The sequence below is a fragment of the Martes martes genome (genome assembly GCF_963455335.1).
Source record: "Martes martes genome assembly, chromosome: 1".
NCBI lineage: Eukaryota > Metazoa > Chordata > Mammalia > Carnivora > Mustelidae > Martes > Martes martes.
This window is the reverse complement of record NC_137888.1, coordinates 213,741,679-213,765,911: the sequence shown is the minus strand read 5'-3', so window position 1 is coordinate 213,765,911 and position 24,233 is coordinate 213,741,679. Positions and strand designations below refer to the sequence as shown.

General features: G+C 61.2%; 1 protein-coding gene across 3 annotated transcripts in view; it reads right to left on the bottom strand.

Annotated features, from left to right (window-relative positions):
* The window catches only part of PTPRS (protein tyrosine phosphatase receptor type S), a 65,198-nt gene that overhangs the window by 4,978 nt on the left and 35,987 nt on the right, over positions 1 to 24,233 (bottom strand). Inside the window, exons 8-29 of one of the 3 annotated variants that reach the window (XM_080799401.1) lie at positions 22,859 to 23,440; positions 21,853 to 21,986; positions 21,386 to 21,530; positions 16,570 to 16,875; positions 15,075 to 15,268; positions 12,543 to 12,660; positions 10,513 to 11,118; positions 9,960 to 10,057; positions 9,151 to 9,404; positions 8,430 to 8,523; positions 8,112 to 8,327; positions 7,453 to 7,610; positions 7,051 to 7,062; positions 6,668 to 6,780; positions 5,045 to 5,092; positions 3,952 to 4,049; positions 3,745 to 3,868; positions 3,020 to 3,195; positions 2,821 to 2,940; positions 1,219 to 1,373; positions 859 to 1,144; positions 399 to 577 (exon numbers count right to left, since the gene is read on the bottom strand). In XM_080799401.1, coding sequence (XP_080655527.1) covers positions 399 to 577; positions 859 to 1,144; positions 1,219 to 1,373; positions 2,821 to 2,940; positions 3,020 to 3,195; positions 3,745 to 3,868; positions 3,952 to 4,049; positions 5,045 to 5,092; positions 6,668 to 6,780; positions 7,051 to 7,062; positions 7,453 to 7,610; positions 8,112 to 8,327; positions 8,430 to 8,523; positions 9,151 to 9,404; positions 9,960 to 10,057; positions 10,513 to 11,118; positions 12,543 to 12,660; positions 15,075 to 15,268; positions 16,570 to 16,875; positions 21,386 to 21,530; positions 21,853 to 21,986; positions 22,859 to 23,440 — 4,216 coding nt within the window. The remainder of the gene's footprint in view (positions 1 to 398; positions 578 to 858; positions 1,145 to 1,218; positions 1,374 to 2,820; positions 2,941 to 3,019; positions 3,196 to 3,744; positions 3,869 to 3,951; positions 4,050 to 5,044; positions 5,093 to 6,667; positions 6,781 to 7,050; positions 7,063 to 7,452; positions 7,611 to 8,111; positions 8,328 to 8,429; positions 8,524 to 9,150; positions 9,405 to 9,959; positions 10,058 to 10,512; positions 11,119 to 12,542; positions 12,661 to 15,074; positions 15,269 to 16,569; positions 16,876 to 21,385; positions 21,531 to 21,852; positions 21,987 to 22,858; positions 23,441 to 24,233) is intronic. The other 2 variants (XM_080799403.1, XM_080799402.1) reach the window with 2 other exon arrangements.

Here is a 24,233-nt window from a genome sequence, read left to right as displayed (position 1 = left end):
ACCCTGCAGCCTCTGTGCCGGCAGGACCTTCTCCAACACCGTCCCTTAGCCAAGAATTCTCAATCTCGGCACCGACATTTAGGATCATTCTCTGTGATGGGCACTGTGGGGCGCTGAGCACCGCCCCGGCTTCCTCCTGCCCCCCTTCCCGTTATGACTAACAAAACATCACCAGACACGGCCCAATTTCCCTTGGGTGGCAGAACTGCCCAGACCGAGGAGAACCACCGATGTACAAAGGACAGACGGAGCCATGTTACAGACAGCAGGCACCCCTTAAATACACAGCTCCAGATTCCTCTCCCTCAGCCGCGACCCGGGGAGGCCAGTGGGGTGTCCAGCTCCGTCTCCCACGTGAGGCTGGAGATCCCTGGGCGGAGGGGGCGGAGCGAAGGTACCTGTAGCCGTCGATGAAGCTGGCGTTGATGTAGTCGGAGCCCTCCACCCCGCGGATGGGCTGCAGACAGACCCGCGTGCTCTCGTAGGGCATGATGTTCACCAGGCGGTTCTTGAACTTGTTACAAGGCAGATTGGCACTGATGAAGCGGGACGTGTGGGCTTTGGAGTTGGCCAGGCGCTGTGGGGACGGAGGAGGGCGGGGGTCACCAGCAGCACGGGATGGCCCTCCAGCGGGGCGCTGGGGCTGTGTGTGTGCCCAGCCGGAGCGCTAGAGCGGAGAGTGGGGCGGGGACGGGACAGCCCCGCCCCCGCCGAGGCCCCGCCCCTGCAGAGGCCCCGCCCCCCGCTGAGGCCTCGCCCCCGCCCCGCCGAGGCCCCGCCCCAGCCCCGCCCCTACCGAGGCCCCGCCCCCGACGAGGCCCCGCCCCGCCCGGCTCCCACCGCTGCCGCCCCTCCCACCTTGAACTCGAGCTCCATGCCCGTGACGTGCTCGCCGGGCTCCACCTGCGCCAGCTTCTGGATGTAGGCGTAGAGGCTGCGGGCCGGCACCTCCGTGTTGCCGCAGCCCACGGCCTCCAGCAGGGCCTCGTGGATGAAGCTGTACTGGTCCTCCGTCTGCACCATGTAGTTGCGCTGCGAGCGCATGAGCGTCACGTGGCCGTACACGTCCACCGTCTTCTCCGGCTTGATCCGCTCCAGCATGGCGTCGATGACGATGAAGCAGCCGGTGCGGCCCACGCCGGCACTGCGGGGACGGGCACGGCGGTCAGGGCCCCCGCGGGAGGCCCCGGGGCGGGAGCGGGGGGCGGCCAGCGGTACCTGCAGTGCACGACCACGGGGCCCGCGTCCGGCGGGTTACAGGTCTTCACCCTCCGCAGAAAAGCCAGGAACGGCGTCGGGTACTCGGGCACCCCGTGGTCGGGCCATGCCGTGAACTGGAACTGGCGGACCTCCCGTTTCTCGCTGGAGCCGTTCTGGGGCGGGGGGGGGGGGGCACAGGGACACCGCGGTCACAGCAGCCCTCCGTGCGCGGACAGAGGACGCCTAACTCACACCCGGGGGGCCCAGATGTCTCATGGACTGGTGGGGGGAACCCCACCGATGTGTCCCAGCGAAGCCAACATCACGCCCCACTTTCTCCCCAAATCCGCCCCCATCTCAGCTGGGGGTGGCTCCATCCCACCAGGAGTTCTGGCCAGAACCCACGAGTCCCCCTTGACTCACTGGCCCTCTCACATCCAACTGGCTCGGCCTTCCTCTGTCCCAAACCTGCCTGCTTCTCACCCACTCCGTGGCGCCCTTCCTGGTCCAGTCCCCTCTGCCCTGGACCCCTCCTCCAGCTCTTGCCCCAACAGTCCGCCCTCTCCCACAGTGGCCACCAGAGGGTGCCGGTGAGCACCTGAGTCAGGTTTGCCCCACCCGGAAACAGAGCTCCCATCCACCTGAGTTAACCCATCCACCTGAGGGTTAAAGCCCAAGTCCTCATGGAGGCCCTCCCCTCCTCCTCTCTCCCCCTCACGCACTCTGCTACAACCATAACAAAGGCTTCTTCATTGTTTCTCCATCATGCCAGGCATGGTCCTGCCCCAGGACCTTTGCACAGCCTGAGCCTCTGCCAGGAATGCTGTTTTCCCAGATCTCATGGCTCCTTTCCTCACCATCTCCAGGTCCCCTGACATAGACTTTTTTTCCCTTCTACATATAAGATTTGTCATTTTACATGTTTACTGTCAATGCCTTGTCAACGAGACTAAGCTCCAAAAGGGCAAGACATTTTGTCTGTCTTGGTCTTTGCTGTGTCTCGGTGCCCAAATCAGGGCCTGATGCACAGTGGGTGCTTACTGTTGACAGAGGACCTGGCTGGAGTCTCGGGAACACTGTGGTGTCAGCTGCCCTCTCTGCCCCATAATAACAATGAAAAAATGTCCTCCGGATAGCAAACTGCCTCACAGTTGAGAACCAGTGAAGTAGAAAACACATGGAACCATGTAACTGACAGCAGCCATCAGTTAAATACATGTGTAAAGTTCCCTCTGCCCCAGGCCTGACTGCCCAGGCTAGCAGGGACTCTCTAGCTTTGTCTCCTACCCATCATGGGCCTTGGCTCGGTGAGGCCAGAGGTCAGCAGGGAGGGAAGGCCTGGGATGTAACTGATGGCAAGGGGACGATAGGCTCATTGCTATGTTGGGTTCTGCTGGTTTTGTCCTCCTACTGTGGCTTGGCACAGGAAGTCCCTCCTCTGAGTCTCACCTTCCCCATCTACGCGGCAGGCTTCGAGAGAATGTGGGCAGCCTGGGCCCACACGCTTGCTTTTCTCTGCCTGACGGGGAGCTCCTGGGACAGAAGCCGGAGCCTTCTGATTATCTCTTCCCCACCTCCCTCACCCCCTCCCACAGGCACCAGCCCCAGCCTGGGCCCTACCTTGTGCAAAGAGAACGTCCGGACACAGAACGTGGCCAGCTCGATGGTGTCCAGCAGCGTGACCTGGATGAAACCGTAGGTCTCTGTGCCCCTATTGGGCCAGTACTGATCGCACTTGATCTGCAGAAGGCAAGAGAATGGAGGTGAGCGCGGGCTGGCGCTGGCCGGGGGCACTGGGGCTGCAGGGTCCGGGCCCCACCCGTGATTTCTCCTCTAGCCGCGTCATCATGACGATGGTAGCCGAACGCTGTTCCCACACCATACGCCAGAAGTCGCCGAAGGTCTCCGGCAGCGGCCCCTGCGTGGCGATGTACGCGTTCTGCCGCCGGTAGCCGTCTACGTAGTTGGCGTTGATGTAATCGCTGCCCACGATGCCTACGGCCGGGGCAGAAGCCAGAGATCAGAGGGGGTCCTGCCGTCTCCTACGCGGATTCTGTCTGGCCTACCACCTCCTGGAAGCCCTCCTGGACTGCCCCAAGCTGTCCCCCAAGGAACCATGAAGCCTGAATGTGGAGGTTTCTCCACCTCCACACTACTGTCCTGGGGGCCAGACTGTTCTCTGGTGGGGCTGTCCTGCGCACGGCACAGTCTAAGCCACCTCTCAGACCTTTAGATGCTACTAGCTTCCTCTCCCCTGGAACGTGAACACAAAAATGTCCTCGGACATTCCAAACGTTCCCTGGGCATTGAGAACCGCTGATGCAGAGAGACAGATGGAAACAGCTTATGGACAGCAGCCATCAGTTAACTATATTCCAAAAACTCCCAGGAGCTTCTGGCTGGAGCTGGACCAGGCCTGCGGCCAGCATCAGGCCTCAGTTTCCCTAATCTGTGCCCTCGCTCGTCCATGTGGCCACATGGAGGCCCGGTGTCCGTGTGCTCTCTCTGACACAGGCAAGGGCGGGAGGGGGCCCGGGCCGCTACCTTCAATGGGCTGGAGGATGACGCGGGAATGGTCGTACGCGATGACGTTGGCGTAACGGTTCTTGGGCTTGTTCACTTCCAGGTTGGAGTGCTCCCACGTGAACTGCTGGCCTGGGTCGATGGACTGCAGGGGAAGGTGAGGGGGGAGGCGTCAGGGTGCGGCACTGGGGGGCTGGGTGGGGGCGGGAGGCAGGGGTGCCGGCTCACCTCGTACTCCTGGGAGAGTTTGAGGCTGTCGTTGGCCTTGAGGCGCTCTGTGTGCTCGGCCATGTCTGCGATGGGGATCGGGGGGTGGCTGAGCATGCCTGGGAGGGGGGAAAGCAGACCCCGCGGTGCGGGCCGGTCATGTGGGGGCCGGCCTCGGGGCCGGGGGGCGGGGGCACTCTACAGTGTGAGTCTGTGATGGACGCGCTGTGGTTAGAGCGAGTGGCGGGGGAGGGGAGGGTTCAGGACGGCCCACGCTGGGGCCGGGAGCCCAGGCCTGCGGGGCTGTCTGCCTGCCGGTGGGGCGTTCAAGGAGCAGCTCCCAGCTGAGTCCGACAACCCAGCCGCGGATGCAGGGGAAGGGTCGCCCCGGAAGATTCCAAGCTCCTCGTGCCTCGTGGCAAGAACCAGGCAAGTGACAGAGAAATGGAGAAGCAGACGCAGCTGGCTGGGCCTCTGGAAACCTCGCTCCCCAGGGCACGGGCCGGAGATGGACACCCCTGTCTGCCTCTCTGGGATCAGAGTGACCGTGAGCGTGAGGTCTGCTGCCAGGGAGAACTAAGGCACTGGGGAGGGGAGACGGTGTGTGCGCTGGGGGTGGGGGGGGGGATCCCCGTCTCTCTGTGTGCCTGCATGGGGCAGGTGCAGGGAGCCCCTGACCCATCTGAGGGCTCCTTTCCCCGTCTGGTGCATGGGATGGCAGGGGGATGGGCTTGGCTCTTTCTCCCCAGTGTCTGGGTCTGCAACACTGGTCTCCGCTCCCGGGGCCTGGCGGGCTGAGCTACGTGCTGGCCCAGAGGTACAACCCAGCCAGGCCGGCTGGTAAACACCAGAATCCCCAGCCCCCCGGGCGCTCCCCAAGAGCCCTTCGCTAAGGAGTAAAGCTGGGGTCCTGCCGCATACCCCCACCTACACGCAGTCACAACCAGCGACCTAAGGGCCCAACAGACCAGACCCCCGACTCCCTGGAGAAGCCAGTGCAGGACAGGTGGACAGAGATCAGGAGGCGGGATGGAGAACCAAAGATGGGAACAAACAGGGGGTGTGGGGACGGGGCGCGAAAGGAAGCCGAGAACAGAGAGACACAGGAACTAACTTTCAAAGTGAAACCCCGGATCCCTGAGGGGGCTGCTGAGGCCCGAATCTGCAGAAACAGCAAACAATAAATAAATGAAAACACACGGGGGCCCCCGCCTCCCCCATCCCCCGCTGGATGCGCGCACAATGGCCGGGCGACAGACGCAAAGGGCAGAGCGACTTCAACAGGGGACGCACGCTGCCCGGCGCCGCCCCCCTCCCCGGCACCCAGGACCTATGGGAGCTGCTGGGAGTCCCTCCGACCAGACTGCAGCCAGTCCTGGTTCTCAGCCGGGACTTCGGAAAGATCCCAAAGCTCTCGGCCTTTTGTCAACATGTCTGCCCCCAACCCCCCAGACCAACCTGGCCTTGGGTCCCCTGCTGGGGTCAGCTGAGGAGATTTCAGATAAGGTGCAGGATGGTGAGGGTGAAACTTGGGGGTGGGGGAAGGGCCTATGGGCCCATGCCATGAGCTTTAAGAAAGACAGCAGCTATCAGTTAAATATGGGTGTTAAAAAACCTCATTTGGATGGAAATAGAACTGACATGACCTAGTCCAGAGACAGAAGAGAGAAAGGAGTACATGAGGGGTGCCACATGGGACCTTTCGTGATCCCTTAGGGCAGACTGCAGCCATCAGTTACACTTGATCTTAGGCGGAAGGCAGAAAAGCAACAGTAGCCATCAGTTAAATATAAGTGATCAAAATCCTCATTTGAATAACAGAACTGATGTGAGACAGTTTAACAGCAGAAAAGAGAAAGGAGTATATTAAGAACAGCATGTGAGGTCATGCATGAGCCCTTAAGGAGGACTGCAGCCATCAGTAACACACAAATGTTTAAAATCTCTGGTTTGAAACAGTTATGAGACAGGAAGTAGATAGGAAGCTCAGAGACAAGAAGTAGAGACTGGGTGCAGGGGGAGGGACAGATGTAACCATGCTGTGACCTCATAAGGAGAACAGCAGCCATCAGTTAAATGGAAATCTCCTTATTTGGTTAGAAGCAGTTGGCATGAGCCCGTTAAGAGGAAAAAGATGAGGGTGTGTGTGGATCACAGTACAGAGGATGATCAAAGACAAGACCCTGGTTCGTTCAGTTCTCCCTCCAGGCATGGCAGGCGACCTGAGCGGACCCGTGTGACTCCACAGGGAACTGTGGACAGCCAGGGGAGCATGAGCATCTGTGGACGAGAGACGTGCAGGGCACACGGGAGGCACAATCTCTGTACCTCGCCAGGGGGACATCCCATGGGAGCGTAGGCAAAGGCCGAGGAAAAACCCAAACGCCCACCCGAGTGTCCCTAAGACCAGAACTGGGAGCCAGAAGCAAAGCTCTTTCCGTCAGAAGAAAGGACGGTTCCTGAGCCCGTTTAGTTTTTGAGGGGTCCTTTCTGCTCCCAGAGACAACCCTGACCACCAGTGGAACGCAGCTTTGCAAAAGCCTCACTTGGTCATAACCGGACCCCGACCCTGGAACCCCCAAGCCCGGATCCACTCAGGATTTGGGAACCGGGCATCTCGCTGCACCAAACCGCTCGGCTGGGGCGGGAAGGGGCTCCACTGAGGGGCCCACTCCCTCGTCTCTCACGCTACCTCCCCCCGGCAGTGTGGATCCTGGCACCTGGCCTACCCACGTACCTGGCGTCTGGAAGTTAATGCGTCTCATTTCGACGGGGTCCTTGGGGTGGTGGGGGGCCAGGTCGGCGTTGTTCAGGAGGCATTTGGTGCGGGGCTCTGAGTCCTTGCGTTTACTTTGTGGGAGCGAGCAGAAGACTCCCTGAGCACCGGCGCGCGCCCCAAAACGCACGCGAATTCGCGGGAACACCGATCAGGTACCAGGAGCACGCGACCCGGCCGGCGGGCAGGGGGCCGCGGACATGCACAGCCGGGGTCCCCGGGACGGCACGTGGACGTGCCTGCAGCCTGCCAGCACACCCTCGCCCCCCCGGGCGCAGCACCACCCTGATCCCCCTCCCCGGCCTCTCGCCCAAGGCCTCCCAAGGACGACGCTCGGTCCTTACCTGTCGGGTTTGCTGCTCCCGAAAGCAGACACGGATTGGAAGGAGGAAAAAGAAGACAGGTGAGGCCGCCCAGCACCTGCGCTGTGATGGTGGGCGGCCCTCCTAACCTCCCAGGGCCCTGGGCTCCTCTGGAACACAGGGTCCGTCCTTCCTGCTTGGGGCCCCACCAGGAGGAGGAACGTCTCGGCCTTCCCGGAATCAAGTCACTGGCCTGGTCTGAACCCAGGCTGTGTGACTTTGATCCAGTGCCTTAACCTCTCTGAGCCAGGATTTTTCTAGCCATATGGCGGAGGACCCCTGTGATCACCCCGTGGGACTGGCCTTCCCCGGACCTTCCAGACTCTCCTTCCTCTTCCAGGGAGCCCTCCCTCCTGTCAAGTGGGGGAGTGCAAAAGGGCTCACTTCTTGTAGAGCAGGATGGCGATGACGATGCAGATGATAAAGACCACGGCTAGCACGGGCCCGATCACCCAGATGAGCCCCTCCTCGCCGTCCACGATGGGCTGCGGGTCCGGGTTATCCAGCTGGAAGGGATCTGAGAAGGGGCTGGCCGCAAACGTCTGTGGGACCAGGGTGGGAGCGGCCCCCATCAGTGTCCGTCCTACTCAGTGGCCAAAGCCGTCTTCTTCCAACACAAACCTACGTCCCTCCCCGACTCCCAACCCTCCTCCGACGGTTCCCAAGAACCCTGACCCCCGGCCTGCCCTCTGCCAATCTCTGCTCTCCCCATCGCTTCCCTCGGCCTCAGCCACTCTGAACTCCTTTCCGTTCCTCTCGCCCCCCGAGACCTCCCTCCACGGGCGCAAATCCTGATGACATCTTGTCTTGGTGGAGCCCCTACAGGGCCACCAAAGGCCTAGGTCCCAAGTCCCTCCCTCTAAGAAGCCTTCCCCTTGGAGTACCCCCCACCTCAAGTCCTTCCCTCCGCCCAGCCCCAGTCACGGGACACCGGGAGGGCCCGTGTCTAGGTCTGAGGTGGGGGCCCTGGGGGCTGAGGCCACGTCGGGGCCTGTGCACTCGGAGGCCAGGGCTGGAGTGGGCAGACACCGTCTGCGACTCACCGGCTCGCTCTTCTGCAGCACCGCAAGCACAAAGAGGACGTATCGGTGGCCAGGCTCCAAGCCCCTGTTGTCGAAGCCGCCGTACTGCTTCTGGTCGCCGGGGTGGAACGTGGGTGGCAACGCGGAGAAGCGAGCGGCGATGTAGGGGCGGGGCGCCTCCAGCTGGCGCGAGTGCCTCAGGCTGCGCCTCTGTAGCCGCGAGATGTCCTGGATGAGCTGTGGGAACAGGGGCGTGGGGTGCTCAGAGGCCGGCCGGCAGCAACGGGGCTTCCAGAGGGCAGGACAGGCCCGGGCCGGGCAGGTGCGGCCCCACCTCACCTCCTCCAGATCCATGTCCTCCGGGCTGCCCAGAGGGGTCAGGAACTGGCCACCGCGAGACTTGCGCAGCGGCACCATCACAATGAAGTAGTTCCTGTAGGGAGACGAAGGGTCGGGGGCCACGTCCAATGAATGCCTTCTGGAGGTCGGGGGGGGGGAGGGGGGAGTCCCTGCGCTCTGATTCTTCCCTTCTGCTTTTATGCCCCTAGAACCCCAGCCACACAGGACTACAGTTCCCGATTCAAGCCTCCAGGTTTTTGAGTACGTGGTTCCTTCTGTTTCAGGGAGCCTACCCCAATTCTAGCTCTTGAACTCCTACGCATCCTTCAAAGCCCCAGCTTCCATACCCACATAGCCTCATAATCCTTAATTCTTCTCTGCTCCCCAGGCAGAGTGCTCGTCTCTCCACTGGGGACTCTCCACCCTGGTGCCTCTAACACACCATGGGTCTGAAAGTGTCTGCTTCCCAGTTCTGTCTCCCCACCAGTCTGGGAAACCAGAACCCGAAGGTCAGGCACACAGGACTATCAGGAATGATGGAGGAGAAGACACAGGCCACATTTAGTGACGGTGCTCATGAGAAGCCTCTGGGCGACCGCACGGGCTGGGGCCGACATGACCCACGTCTTACAGGCGAGGGCAGGTGGCTCGGCCCAGTCGCAAAGCTGGCTAATGAGGGGGTGAGGAATCCTTGGGGGGTAGTGGGCGGTTTTGATCATACTGGACAGGCACGGGGCTCTGGCCGTCGGGCAGGTACACCATGATGAAGCCGTCGGAGTCAGGCTTGGGGGCCACGCTGGGCTTGGCACTGAGCAGGTTAAAGGCAGTCCAGGCCGCGACCGTCTGCTGAAGGCCACCCAGGCTGCTGCCGCGGTTAGTCAGCACAAAGTTGTAGAAGGTGTTGGGCTTGAGGTGCGTGATGAGCTTTTTGGTGGTGCGGCCGTCCACATCCAGTGTGAGCCCATTGTACTGGATCTGTGGGCCAGGGCTGGCTCAGCGGGGAGGAGCTGCGCTGAGCCCCACCCCGGCCCTGACTGAGCCCTGATCCCAGACTCCGCCTCAACCCCGCTGAACTGTGATCCCCAACGGAGCCCCAGCCCCGGCTCTAAGCCCAGTGTTGACTAAAACCTAATTCCAGAATAAGCCTCAATCCTAGGCTAACTCCTGACCCTAGGCAGATCTTCAATCCCAGCTGAGTCCCAACTCTGACTGAGCTCTGACCTCAGACTGAGCCTGGATCCTAGGCTATATTGCCTGCAAGGCAGATCCTCAATCCCAGTTGAGCCCGGACCCGACTGCCAACCAACCTCGAATGAGCCCCAATCTTTATTCAGCCCTAATTGCAGACTGAGCCCTGATCCCAAACAGCCTCAATCCCAGGTTAAGTCTTGACCACAGACTGAGTCTCAGTCTCAGCTGAGCCCTGATCCCACTCAGCCCTGAGTCCGGCTGATTCCCAACCCTGGCCAAGCCCCAGCCCTTAACCTGGCCTGCCCGCTCCCGGGGTTGGGGGCGGCAGGAGGTCTGCACCTTGTAGGGTGTGGGTGAGTTGTAGTTGTCTGGAAACTCCCAGCTGAGCAGAACTGACGTCTTCATGATCATCTTCACCTTGAAGTTCTTGGGTGAGACTGTGCCGGGCAGCAGCCGAGTGGGAGAGAGCAGAAGAGAGGCCCCCGTGAGCGCTGGCGGCAGGGCGGGGCGGGCCGGTGGGGTGGGGGTGGGGCGGCCCAGGCGCTCCCTGTCATCCGCTGTGCCTGTGCCCACGGCCTTACTGCCTGGCCCTGCCTGGCCCTGTCCCAAGTCCCTGCCGGGGAGGGGGGAGACGGCGCTGCTGCAGAGAGAAGACGGAGCAGGAGAGGGGAGAGGGAGGGTGCGGGGGGAGGGGGTCGGTGGGGGCGGCGGTGCCACCTAGGCACGTCCCACCTTTGCCAACGCCGGAGCCTCGGGGTCCGGACTCGCCTCGAGTGTCCACAAGGAAGCAGAAAAGTGATCACTTACCTGGGTGGGGGAGAGGGAAGGGGCTGGGGTGGGGGTGGGCACGAGGCCCGGTCCGGCTCTGGTGCGGGGATCGCCGCGCGCCTACCTTGGTCCCGCAGGAACGTCCGGTAGCGGACGGGGGGGCTGTAGGGGCCGGGGCCCTGGCGCGTGTGGGCCCGCACTTGGAGGTCATACGCCGTGTCGGGCTTGAGGCCCTGCAGCGTGAGCACGTTCTCGGCGCCCGGCTCGGCCGCGGCCGGCAGCTCAGTCTCTCGGGCGGGGCCCAAGGCTCCGGCCTCCCGCACAGCCACCGTGTACTTGACTATGGCCCCGTTGCGCTCGGCGGGCACGGGTGGCAACCAGCGGAGCAGGACAGTGCCCGTGGAGGCGTTCCCGGCTGCCTCGAGGATCTGCGGGTGGCCGCGGGGAGTGTCCTCGGGGATGCTCAGGACCTCGGCCGCCTCCTCGCCCAGGCCGCCTCGGCTCCGGGCCGCCAGCCGAAACACATACGTGGCCCCCTTATGCACACCCAACGCCGTATAGTGGTCCTCAGTGGGCGGGAACTCCAGCGTGGCCAGGGGCGAGTCCTCACGGCCAAACTGCAGGCGGTAGCCCAGCACCTGGTCCTCGGCGGTGCCGGCTGGGGGCTCCCAGTGTGCCAGCAGGCTGCCCTCGGGGGTCTGCTGCACCGACAGGGTGGGGCGGCCCAGCACTGCGGGGAGAGGGAGACAGGGGGCATGTCAGGGCCATGTGGCCCATCGGAGTCAGGAAGTCTAGAAGTCAGGAAGCAAGGGGCAGGGCTGCAAGTTTTAAAAGGGGTCTCAGGAAGGCCCCACTGTTCCAGGCAAGGGAAGAGCCTATGCAAAGGCCCTGCGGTGGCACTGAGCTGGGTGAGTGGAAAGAAGAGTGAGGAGGCCGGGGACTCAGAACCCAACAAAGGAAAACATCTCCAGATGCCAGAGCAGGCCCGCATATGTTTACCTCTTCTCGTTCATAAGTCACTCAGCTCCTGCCTCACTGATGTGCCCCTTGCCTCCTGCCAGCATATGATTAATACTCATGGGACACAGTAATGTTTCAAAACCTTGCCCTTGCCCCATGATTCTCATGGTCTCGGTAATAATCAATGTGCCAAGGTCCTGGTAAGTCCGGCAGGAGAGAAGATCTACAAATAAAACCAGTCTTCTCCTCCTGCAGGACTTATCAGGACCTTTCATGAGCCGTGCTCTGAGCAGTCACAGAATATGCAGTGGGTCTGCTTGACAAGCACGGCTGTAATGCAAGGTCCCTGAGAGAAGAGGGAACAATCAGGGGAGGCTTCTTGAAGGAGGTACTGCGTATGCTGGATACCGAAGGATAGAGACTAGGCAGATGGATGGAACGGCATGGACACGGACCGGTGGCGGCATGGGGAGGGGCTGTGTCCAGCTGGCCAGGAATGTCGGGCTCTGTGGGCTGAGGGAGGGGCCCTGGCGAAGGGGTGGGTGCAGGATGTGAGGTGGAAGGCTTGGAGCCTAGCATTCCTGAAACACAACGAACGTGTTGCCTGCGTCACACCTTGGCCTGGGCTGTGCCATCTGCCCACAACCTCCTCCCCTTATATTTTCAGGGCAACCTCGCCCCCTCCTCAATGTTGGCTGGAGTAAAAAATAGTCCCTTGGGACTGATAGTAGGGGCCTGGTGGGGCCAGAAAGGGAAACTGAGGCAGGGTCGCTAGGAGAAGAGGTTTCGCAGTGCAGTGGGCGATGGGCACACGACCTCCGAACAACCCACCCAGGGCGATCAGAGCTGTGACGAGGGAAGGCGGGGGCGGGGGACCGGGGCTGCCCAGAAGGAGCACTGGACCGAAACTGTGGGCAGGGGCCAGGCCGGGGAAGGGTATCCAGGCGGAAGGAACAGCCCTGGTGAAGCCGGGATGGGACAGAGGCCTGGCTCTGGTTTCCACCCGGCCACAGCTAAGCAGGCGGGGAACCAGTGAGGAGGAGAAGGGGGGCTGGCTGGCCTCCTGAGTTGCCCCCATGTCTCTGCTCTCACCGGCCCCGCTGCCCAGTGCTCTCTCCCTGCATGAGCTCAAGAACTCCATGGGATGCTCGGGGGGCAACAGGGCCGTGGTGGGGGTTGGGGGGGCCGTCTCACCTGCTCCCTTGGTCATGACCACCTTGGGTTTGCTGCGAGCACCGTCGCCTTTCATGGTGTAGGCGGCTACGGTGATGGAGTAGGCGGTCTCAGGCTGCAAGTTTGTGATGACCATCTCCTGCGGGCAGGGATGGGGGTCAGCCGTGCCACCAGGGTTGAGACCGGCCCTGCCCACCCCCCTCCCCGGGCTGGGGTCAAGCAAGGCGGATGTGGGGCCTAGTCTGCAGGTAGAGGCGTGCATCCGAGCTCATGCACAGACCCCGACACACAGCACGTCCATGCGAAGATGGGTACACGCAGCCTGATACCCCAACATCTTCCACCGGGACCAGCACTCTCCCCACCGCCCCCCATCCCCAGGCTCCCACCCTGGCCCCTAGGCTGTCCTCCCTGCACCAGCCACAAGAGGGCGCCTGTGAGCACCACAGTCACTGGCCTGCCCTCCTACGCCCACAGCCCTCCAGGGCCCCCACCTCCCATAGGGGTAAAAGCCCAAATCCTCCACTGCCTGCCCCTACCTCCTCCCACTCTCCCCCTTGCTCCCTGTGCTCCAGCCACTGGGCGTCCTCACTGCTCTGGGATGCCAGGCTTGCTCCCACCCTAGGGCCTTTGCATGGGCTGTGCCCGCTGCCTCTACTACACCCACTCGTGCGCTGGAGATGCCCACCATCAGGCCACGAGAGCCAATAGTTAAACTCTCAGGAATTCTGTAAGCCCGTATTAAACACAGCCATTATCAGAAAGTAAATCACCTGAACGTACTGTTAAGAACAAAAGTAGTGAATACTCAAAACCCACCCTGTCCTCATTGTCTTACTACATTTCGCTATGATCCATGCTCTCCGGGTGATTCTGTCTCGTGTTGGCAGCAGGAAGCTACCGGTGACGAGCTACAGATCGGGACTGCCCACCCCCCAGCCCAGAGAGCGCATCAGTAAATCTCTGCAGCCCCGTCTAGACCCCACCCCAACCAGAGCCATCACTAGCCACGGACAGTTGACCTTGGACAACATGGGGCTTAGGGGTGCCGACCCCCGTGCAGTTTAAAATCTGCATGGCACTTCTGACTCCCCCCGAATTCAACTACTATCAGTCTCCCGTTGCCCAGAGGCCTTACGGATAAACATAACTGATGAATACACCATTTGCGCATTATACGTATCAGATACCGAATTCTTACGCTAAAGCAGCTAAAGGAGAAAAAGGAGGTCACAAGGAAGCACTGTACTGTGTTTCTCAAAAATAAGCTGGCCGATAAGTGGACCTCCGCAGCTCAAACCCGTTGTGTCCAAGGGCCAAGTGTATTTGTGTCTTGTTCCAATGAGCCGTCCTCTCCCACACTGGACTGGGATCCCCAGGAGGGTGGGCTCAGGTCTGTCCTGGTCACCGCTCAAAAAATTATGGCTTGTCCTGCAAACGTTTGAGCTGCTGCCTGACCTTGCGCACATACCCGTGTCGGCCCTCACAGTCACACGTGCGTCCACGTCCCCACGCATGCACACCCACAAACAAGGTCCAGCATGCCTGGGGGCAGGGGGCGGGTGGCCCCAGGTCAGGTGCATGTGGAGGAGGACGGGGATGGACGGAGAGAGGGTCTCCTGCCCCTGGGCCTCACATTCAGTCCCTCACAGGGTCTTGATGGGTGGGAGGGGCTGAGGTGGAGGCCTTGGAGGGAACTCACCCCTCCAGTCTGAGGGTAGGGAAGAGGCAAAGCCTCTGGGAGTGGGTGCGTGGGGCTGGTGTCAATTTAACATGAGACTTGGGGCTCTCAGAAAACTGGGTCCTGCGGGCCTCTCCCCTCCCCACCGCGCCGGGGCCCACTGATCCTCTCACCACCCAAGGGCCACAATGAAGCAGATGCTTTGGCCAGACAGAGAAACTCTGAGGTCAGAAAAGGCTGAGCCAGGTGATAAGAGAGTCTGACTGGGTCGGAAACTGGCCCCCACTTTGGATCTGCCAGCCCTAGGTCTGGCAGGGGAGGCTATGGGGTGCAGGAGTGGGTCAGGGCTGCGGAAAAAGCTTGAGCAAAGGTGTGGCAGTGAAAACCACGGCGGGAGCAAGGCTGGGCGCTGGGCAGGAGGGGCACCGTGTGAGCCCAGTGGGTCTAGGGGCCATCCAGGTAAGAGGGCTAACGTATACCCTCTGAGTCCAGGACCCCAGCAGGGCTCCTAGGGCCATCTGCCTGATTGAAAATTGAGGCTACACGCTCCAAGTTACCAGTAGGCATCTGGGGCCCAGGGGAGAAGATCCTCTTACAAGAGACGTGCAGGGGGAGTGTGTGTGGGGGGGGTGTCACATCACTGCACGGCCCGCGGGAGAACACTGCAATGGCCGGGCAGGGGTGCTACTTACATATTCGGCTGTGTCGTCCGTCTCCCACTGAGCGTGGGAGGAGGCGGCAGGGGAGAGAGGAGGAGGTGAGCAGGTGGCCAGAGAGAGAGAAGCAGGGAGAAGGCAGGAGCGCAGGGTCTGGGGGCCGCCCCGCCCCCCAGGCCCCGCCCACCGGAGCCCCGCCCCCAGAGCCCCGCCCACCTGGGCATCGGCCAGCATGATGTCCTTGATGCGCGGTGGCCCGCGGGCCTCGGCGCCCTCCATGCGTACGTAGTGGACCTGGTAGCCGCGGATCTGGCCGTGCTGCCGGCCGGGCGCGGGCGAGCGCCACAGCACGCGGATGGCCGTGGCGTTGAGCGCCTCCGCCTCCACCTTCCGCGGCGGCGCGCTGGGCACTGGCGGGGGCAGGGGAGGGGCGGGCAGGGCCGTTACTGGGGTGCCTGGCCCTGCCCCGGGGCAGCACCGCTGCCGGATGCCAGGGTGCCAAGTGGCTGCTGGTTAACTTGGTCTGAGCGCTCACCACCAGCTGGGAGGGCATCCCTCCTTCGCGGCTCCCAAAGCCCGGAGGTGGGGGGGGGAGGGGGCCCGATGGTGTGCCCCACTTACAGATGGGCAACTGAGGCCCCCCAGAGCCTGTGACATCTGCCCAGGGCCACATGACATGAGTGAGCCCTGCACGCCCTGCTCCACGGGCGTTACCCACCTGCCTCCAACCTAACAGCGTCCCTTCCGGGCAAGGGCTCTTACTCCAATTTTATAGATGGGGAAACTGGGGCCCGTAAGTCGGGCCCTTGACCGCAGGGTTAGTAAGAAGCAAAGCCCGGGTCTGCACCAGGCTGTCCAGCTGCAGGCTCTCATGCACCCCAGTGTGCAGCCAGCCCCAAGGATCGCGGCCCTTCCTATGCAGCCACACCCCATGGTCTGGCGGAAACAACCAACAGGTCCACCTCTTCCCCGCTCTTCCCACCCAATGCTCGGCTGCCGACCGGACCTTTCTGGCCATGGCTCAGAAGCCGGGCCGGGTTCCCAAGGCCGGGTTCCTGCAGTTTTATTGGAGACGCTGCCTGCTTTCTTTTCTCCCCATGCCCTGGCTTCTACCGACGGACCCCAGACCAGAGCCTCCTCTCACTTTGCAGCTCAAAACGTTCTGGCTGGAAAGTCAGCCACGGCACCCGGGAGCCTCACACCGCAGCAAACCGGCCATTGCTAGAAATCAGGCTCTGTGCCCCAGAAACCGTTAAACATCCGCGCCCCTAGAAGCTGTGAACCAGCCTACCTACTTGCCAGATAGGACGGCTCGGACCGAGGACGCTGCAGATCCCGGCTTATCCCAGGAGTCTAAAAGCTAGGTTTTCTGGGGTTAAGGACGCTAAGTCTGTTGCAAGTGCTGCTGGCCGTTCCCCACACTGTTTCTGTAACTCTCCACCATCGGACCAAAAAAACAATACGGGTCTGTCTGCTTAACCTCCCAGGCACAAGGCTCAGGAGAAAATACCACCCGGAGTGTCTAGAACGGAGCGTTCCAGGATCAAGGAGCCCAGATTCCGTGGGGAGGCTGCTTGCTTCGGGTCTCGCCCTCAAGACTGTGCCTTCTACCTTTGGACCACCAGCCAGCCCCATTTTGCAGAGCCCGAAGGTGCCGAGGCGCGGGGCGGGCTGGGGCCTGCGGGGGTCCCCGGCCGGGCCCGGTGCTTACCGTCCTCGTCGGTGCGGATGACCACGGGCGAGCTCTCGGGCCCTGGTCCCACCTCTGTGTGAGCGACAGTCGTGATGCGGTACTCGGTCCACTTGTCCAGCGCCTCCAGCAGGATCTGAGTGGTGGTCGGGGGGATGCCGTTCACCTCCTTGGGTTGTGGATCCTCGGAGCCCAGCGGTCGGTAGTGGACGCTATAGCTCACCAGGGCCCCGTTGTGCGTTTCCGGCGGCGGTGGGCGCCAACTTACCAAAATGGCCGTGGAGCGCGTGCTGACACATTTAACGTCTTGAGGGGGGGCTGACGGTTCTATTGGAGGGGGGAGAACGTGGGGGCGGGGAGGGGAGGCGGGATGGGCGGGGAGGGGGCGGGGAAACAAAAGATGGGAAAGAGAAAATAAAACAGAAGATGATAACAAACAAAACAGAACCAAACCAAAGAGAAGTCGAACCCAAAAGAAGCGGGTGTCAACCAAAGGTGAGATGGACGGGTGGGGATGGGGGCCGGGAGGGCTGGCCAAGAACACGGGCTCAGCGCCGGGGGCTGCACCGGCCCGGCACGCAGGGGGTCCTGGGGAACAGCGGGAGCATCCCCCTTCAGAAGAGCTATCGTGCGCTCCGCACGGTGCCGGGGGCGTCACGGACTAACAGTAGAAGCATCCGTTTACTGAACCCCTATTATGTGCCAGGCACCACGCCAGGTAATTACATGAAAAGCCCCATCTATCAGGCACCTACTGTGTGCTAGGCACGGCACTGAGCTTTATAGGATAACAGTAAATGCATTTATTTGCTGAACACCTACTGTGTGCCGGGGAGTAGGACTGCCAGGGTAAAAGCAGCAAAAGTCCCATTTATTGGGCACCTACTGTGTGCCAGACACAGTGTCAGAGCTTTACAGGTTGACAGTAAAAGCATCTGTGTACTGGACACCTGTTCTCTCAGGGGTCCTGGAGGCCACCCCGTGGCTTACTTCAGCTAGGACCACCCTCTAGCCTCACCTGGGAGACAAAATAATGTCCGTGTCTCGAGCACCTACTGTTTGCCAGTGAGCGTGCCAAGGGCTCTGTAGGGGAATAATACAAGTGTCTGTAGCCTGGACACCGCCAGGTCAGGTCCCAGGCTCAGGACCTTACGGATGGCACAGCCCTGATTAGCACCTACTGTGTGCCAAGGTCTTTACAGATCATGGTTCTTTCAGCACCACACTACGGCCATCACAGATTAATGGCCAAGTCTTATTTATTGAGGACCTACTATGGGCTGGGCATTGCTAGCCCTTCAAAGATAAAAACACCAGTTGCCATTTACACAGAACCTCTCCACACCAGGCACTTTATCAGTTAACAACAGTAGTCCCCATGGAATGAGGACCTACCACATGCCAGACCCTGTGCTAAGGGCCTTGTAGCACATTAACAGTCCTCTCTTCTTAAGCACCTACTGTGTGCCAAGGACTGTGCTAAGGGCCTTCAATGTAAACGGTAACAGTTTTCACTTCTTGGGCACCTACTGTTTGCACACCCAGGGCCAAAGGCTTTGCAGATGACATCATGTTCTGAGCAAGACCTGTGTATCCGAAACCATGCTAGGCCCCCTCAGATGGACAACGGCTCTTATCTGAGCACCTATTATGTGCCTAAGGCCAGGCCAACCTCCTTCAAGAAAGCGCCACCTACTGAGCACTTACTGTATACCAGCTGTTCTGTCAAGGGCTTCATGAACAGCCGCAGCCCCTGTGTTCCAGGCACCAGGGAAGCTTGTTATAAACAACTGATGGCTTCCATTCATCGCGTGCCAGTTACGTGCTCAGCACCATGCCAATCCATGCTTAGAATTAAAAGAGCATGTATGAAGCACCTACTGTGTGCCAGGCAGTGTGCTAAGAGCTTTGTTAAATAGCAGCGATAGTTCACACATATTAAGCGCCTACTGTGCGTGTTCGGGGCTTTATGAAAATAACATTAAGCCCCCATCCGCTCCGCACCTACTAGGAAACTGTATTAAGGCCATTCACCCTGGGCACACCCCATAACCTAGCCCTTCACACTCAGCATGTGTCCCCTCACGATACGTCATTTAATTCTTAAGATGCATAAGTGGCCAGAACTATCACCCCTCCAGCCTCATTCCACGTTACCTGCGGGGAAATCAGTTTCAAAGCCCGGCTGCCTGGTTTTCTATGATCACCGCTCGTAGACCTACTGGGTGCAAGACCCCCCCCCCCACCTACCCTGGGTGCTTTTCGCACATCACCTCCCACTTCACAGAGGAAGAAAACGGAGGCCAGAAAGAGCAAAGCTGCCTTGCCAAGGGCATGCGGCTAGAGCCAGGATTCGAACCCAGGCTCAGCTGTTGTCCAGGGGCCGCCTTGACTTCAGAATGGGGACTTAGACCTCAGCCTCGATCCAGCTGAGGATGGCTGGAGCCATGTGACTTCAACTGCCCGTGACTCCGGAATTTTTCTTGCCTGCAGGGAGGCCCAGGGAGGCCACTGGCTTTGCTTCAAGGCAAGCCACACAGAACACATGTGGCCTATGTCACACATAGTGCCTATGTCAAGGCACACAGAACCCCTACTACCAGGGCAGCCCATTTGTTCAGCGAGCACATGCCTAGAGAGTACTTGTACGTGCATTCTGCATGCCAGGGCCACCAGAGGAGAAACAGAGGGTCCTATCCTATCAAAGATATCAGACTACCAGACCCCTCAGAGGCCTCTCCAATGGCTTACTTCAAATAGAATGACCCTCCGGCCTCACTTAAAGTGAAATGCCGACATCCCCTCCTCTGATACCAGACACGCGGGGCCCTCTATCCCATTTCTTGACCAGCCACCCCAACCAAAAGTGCCTGGGGGAATCAGGCAGGAGTGGGAAAACCAACCAAAGAATGTGCCGGAAGGAATGGATTCGCTGAGAAAGGGGGAGGAAAAATAAAATCAAAACCATAATAAAATAAGAAACAACGGTGATGGTGATGATGATGAGAAAAACCATAATAAAAGAAAGAAAGACGCCTTCCAGAAAACTCCCAGTCTGGTTACCTACCTTCCACTCTTCAACTGCTAACTTAAAAGACTTTCTTACGAGGGAGGGAGTGGCTGAGTGTTGAGCTATAAGGCCAGACCGAGCTCTGGGTGGGTCTCTGGACGCAAGCGGGCCCAAGCCCTGCTCCGGCCCCCAGCGTGGGCACGCTGCAGTTCCAGACTGGCGCCGACGAGGCGAGAAGGTGAGACGGTGTGGGGAGACCCACGGCTGAGTGGTCTGGCCTCCACCTACCCTTGAGTTCAGCCTAAGAAGCCCGCCGTCCCCAGGGGGATACGCCTGGCCCTGAGTCTTGCTGCCAGTTCTCTCGGGCCCCACCCGTCCTGGGATGAGAAGTGGGGAGTACCTTCTCCCCCACTCCCTGTCCTGGGCCGCCCCGGAGGTTCACGTGGCTGGGCCAAAGCCGCTTTCTTGACGACCGTGGAGGCCGCCTCCTTCACAATCCGGCCCAACCTGCGTGACATCTTGAGGAGGTAGGGGAGGGTGTGACAGACCCACGGACAGGCATGGGGGGCACGCAGTGCCAGCTTCCCACTTCTGGGCAGGCGTGGCTCTTGGCCATGGCGTAGAAAGCTTGGGGGGGGGGTCTCGATTTGGGCTCTGGACTCTGTGTGGCCTAGAGCTACTAGGGCACAGGCCAGTGGAAGGGGGGCACGCAGGGTGAGCCGTTTTTGTGAACCTGCTTGAGACCAGCGCGTACTCACCTTCGCGGCACTTGTGCCCATCTCTCTCACGTGGCCGCCCGAGCCACAGGACACCCTCACTGATCGCCTCACGCACAAACACGCCCAGACGCCGGGGAGCTGCAGAGCGCTCCGCTAGGCACGGGGGAGTAGGGAGGAGGGAAGGGGGCTGGGGGTGGCAGGGGTGCTGTGTCTCCGAGGCCCCTGATCCCAGCGGCTCAGACCCCCAGGCCCCAGCTGCCGTCACAACTGACCCGTGCCCCCCGTGGGCACACGCCCGGGGGGGGGATGTGAAGGTCTGAACACCAAGGCTGCTTCCGGAACGAGGCCTGCGCTGTGACTGACTGAGAAGGGGGAGGGGAGGGGGGAGGGCCACGGCCGTGGAGGCCACACTGGGCTAGGCTGAGCACAGAAGAGGGACAGAGGGAGGAGGGGAGGCAGGGAGACAGCGGGATCAGCGGCCTGCCTCGGCCCTGAGCTCAGAGCAGGCAAGCAGGGCGGTGTTGGGGGCCACGATGCGGCCCGGAGCCAGCTGGCGGCTGCCCTGTTCTGGCCAAAAGGTGACTTGTCTGTGACAGGGAGGCAGGGTGGGCACAGCAAAGAGCTCCAGGGACTTGAGAGCCTGGCCTGGGACCTGCACCCCCTCCCCTCCTGCTCCTGCGCATGGCAATGGGGGACCAGGGGGCAGAGCCACCTGGGGAGGCGGCGGGTCTCGGTACACCCATGAGGTCTGGGTAACGGCCGGATGTGAGCCGGGACAGCCTCGAGGAGCCCTCCGGAGGCCTAGGAGCGGGCACAGCGTGGCTGTTCCGTGAGCCCCAGATACAGGGCAGTGGGGGTGGGGGCGGGGAGGAGAGAGGAGGTGCGGTCCACACCTGGCCCCGACATAGGGGGCGCACCTCGGCCCCCCCAGGGCTCTACGCCCTGGGAGCCGGGGCGGGGGGAGGCGGGGCCTGCGGGCACCCCCAGCGCAGCGCGGGCGGGCACGTCGGAGGCCAGGCGCCCCCCCCACCCGCGGCGGCGGCGCGGCCAGGGTCAGCGTGCGCCGGGGCCCCCCCGCAGGGAAGGGCAGGGTCCGCGAGACACCTACTGGACTGCAGTGTGCGCTGCCGCACCACCGAGGTGAAGGCGCCCAGGCCCTGCACAGACCGGGCCGCCAGGCGGAAGGCGTACTCCGTGTTGGGCTTGAGGTCGTCCACCACGAAGGCCGTGGCCGGGTCGAAGGTCCTCCCCACCTGGGGGCGGGGCGGGGCGGGGCGATGGAGACAGGCAGAGGCAGAGACAGACCCACGGAGAGAGACAGAGACACAGAGATGGTGAAGGAGACACAAGAGCAGAAGAGACAAACGGAGACACGGGGACAGAGACAGCGAGGGGAAAAGGGACAGAGGCACGGGAGGGGTGGAGAGATGCGCAGTCCGCCGGAGGCCGAGCAGGGGGAGGAGAGACATCCGGGCACCGAGTCAGCGGGTCCCGAGGGCTCGCCGCCCCGTCCCCTCCCGCCCACCCCCCCAGCACCCCCGTACCGTGTTCTCCCCCGGCGCCCCCGCCCCGTACCTCTCGGCCGTGGTCGCCCTCCCGGAACAGGAGCTCGTACTTAATGATGCTCTCCTGCCGCGGGGGGCTCCACGAGAGCCCGATGCTCGTCTCCGACTTGGCCTCGGCCCTGAAGTTCATGGGCTGGCCTGGCACTGTGGGGGAGGGGAGAGGAGGAGAAATGGGGATCGCCGGGGAGAGGTCCCCTCCTGGGGCGCCCAACGTGCCAGGGGTCCCCATTCTCCCAAAAAAGAGCCCCAGGAGGCTCAGCATCGCCGTGGAGGCGAGGCTGCTCATTCCCGAATGTTCTCCACTGTACTTCTCTTCTTTGCCCCGCGGACCCACCGCAATTCCCCCACACTCTCTGCTTCCCTCAAACTGGACGGTAGAGAGACTGTAGGGGTGATGTCTCAAAACACAGACTCCCCGTCCTGCGTGTCCTCTAGCAGCACAATTCTGACCCTTCTGCCCTTTACTTTGAGCAGCAAAGTACCTTCTCGGCTTTGAGGTTCTGAAGCCTGAGCCGGACCAGAAAAGAAGGGAAACCCCCAGAGAGCTGGGGCCCCACGTACCTAAATGCCCAACTCCCCAACCCTGCCCCTCGACCTGAGCGGCCAGGCGGCCAGCCCACTGCCTTTGGACGGACACCCTTTCCCTTTATAATTTCAAAGCAGGTGGCATCCATCTCGCCGTTGAGAACAGAGAGCAGGGGTTCTCAACCTCAGACACAGCCGCCAGGACCCGTCTGGACATCCCATCGTAGCCCTGTGGCCTTGCCAAATCGAATTTCCCAAGAGAAGACAGAAATGGGAGACTTCTGGGACAACTTCCTGCGTCTGCAATGCTAGCACGAAAGTATTTCAAAGCACCCATGTGGGATGAAAAACCCACTTTGGGGCTTGTAGGCAAGATGAGCCTGCTGGAGGCTCGGAGGTACCTGACTGCCCGCCCCCGCCCCACCCCTGCCACCTCCTCTCTGTTTCCACCACCGGAATCCTGCGGTCCGCCCCTCCCATGGGCACCTCACCTCCCTGCTGCGTCTTGACCTGGATGGGGTCCGAGAGGGGCCCGTCGCCCACAGAGGTAAAGGCCAGCACACGCACAGTGTACGTCTCGTCCTCCAGCAGGCTGCCCACGGTGGTCAGCAGGCTGTCGTCCACGTTGTGCTTCTGCCAGTTGCCGACGGGGTGCTCGGGCTCCATGGTGTAGTAGATGCGATAACCCCGGATCAGGCCGTTGGGCTCCACGGGCTCCTCCCACTGGATGATCATGGTGGTGGCGCTCAGCATGCGGGCCTGCACGTTCCGGGGGGCGCTCGCTGGGGCCTGTTCGCCCGTGCGGGTGACCACCGACTCACTGGGGGGCCCCTGGCCAATGGAGTTGACAGCAGACACCCAGATCTCATACTCTGAGTTGGGGCTCAGGCCGCCGATGCTGTAACGTGTCGTGGTGATGTCCTCCTTGATCTGGTAGGGCCCGTCTTGGCTCTTGGATTTATATTCGATGACGTAGTAGGATACTGGGTCTGGGTTGCCGGAGTCCCATGTGATGGTGATGCTGGTGGCTGTGTTCTCTGTCACCACGGGAGTCCCCGGGGCCTTGGGGAGAGCTGTGGGTGGGAGGCACGGTCACACGTCAGTGACGCGGGCTGCAGACCCCGAAGGCCGGGTGACTTTCAGCCAAACAACCGACCTCGCTGCACCTTGACTTCCTTGGCAGTGACCACAAGGCCTCGTGACCCGCCCATCCCATCACCTATAGCGGGGTTCAGTGAACTCTGGCCCAAGGACAGGGCTTGGCAAACTCTGCCACAAAGGGCCCCACAGTAACTATTTTCAGCTTTGTAGACCAGGGAGTCTTTTGTTGAGACTATTCAGCTCTGCCCCTGTGGCCCGAAAGCTGCCATAGACAAGACACAGGTGAATGGGTGTGACTGTGTGCCAATAAAACTTTATTTATAAAAACAAGTGAAGGGCCAGATGCAGTCTGCAGGCTGTCTGTCTGCTGTTCCTGTTCTAAAGCTAGAAGAATATTTGGGGCACCTTCCTCTGAATTTCACCATGAACCCGAGAGGCCAGGAGAACCCACAGTCCTCCAGCCCAGCCCTACCTCTCTGAGTCAGCACAGTCCATTTCCTTCCCTTAAAAGCATTCTCTATCTTCTCTGGCTCCTTCCTACTCAACTCTAGATCTTCCTCTGACCAACTTTCCTGGGAGGTGAGACCTTTACTCTAGGGGTCTGAACAGTGCCACGGGATCCCCGTCACAATCCCAGGGAGGCTCCATAACAGCGGCCTGGCTACGTGGCTGTCTCCCACACTGGACTCCACGCTCGGCAGAACGAGACCGTGCCTCGCTCCAAAGGGCCGGGCCCAGAATAACACCTAGCCAACAGATATCTGT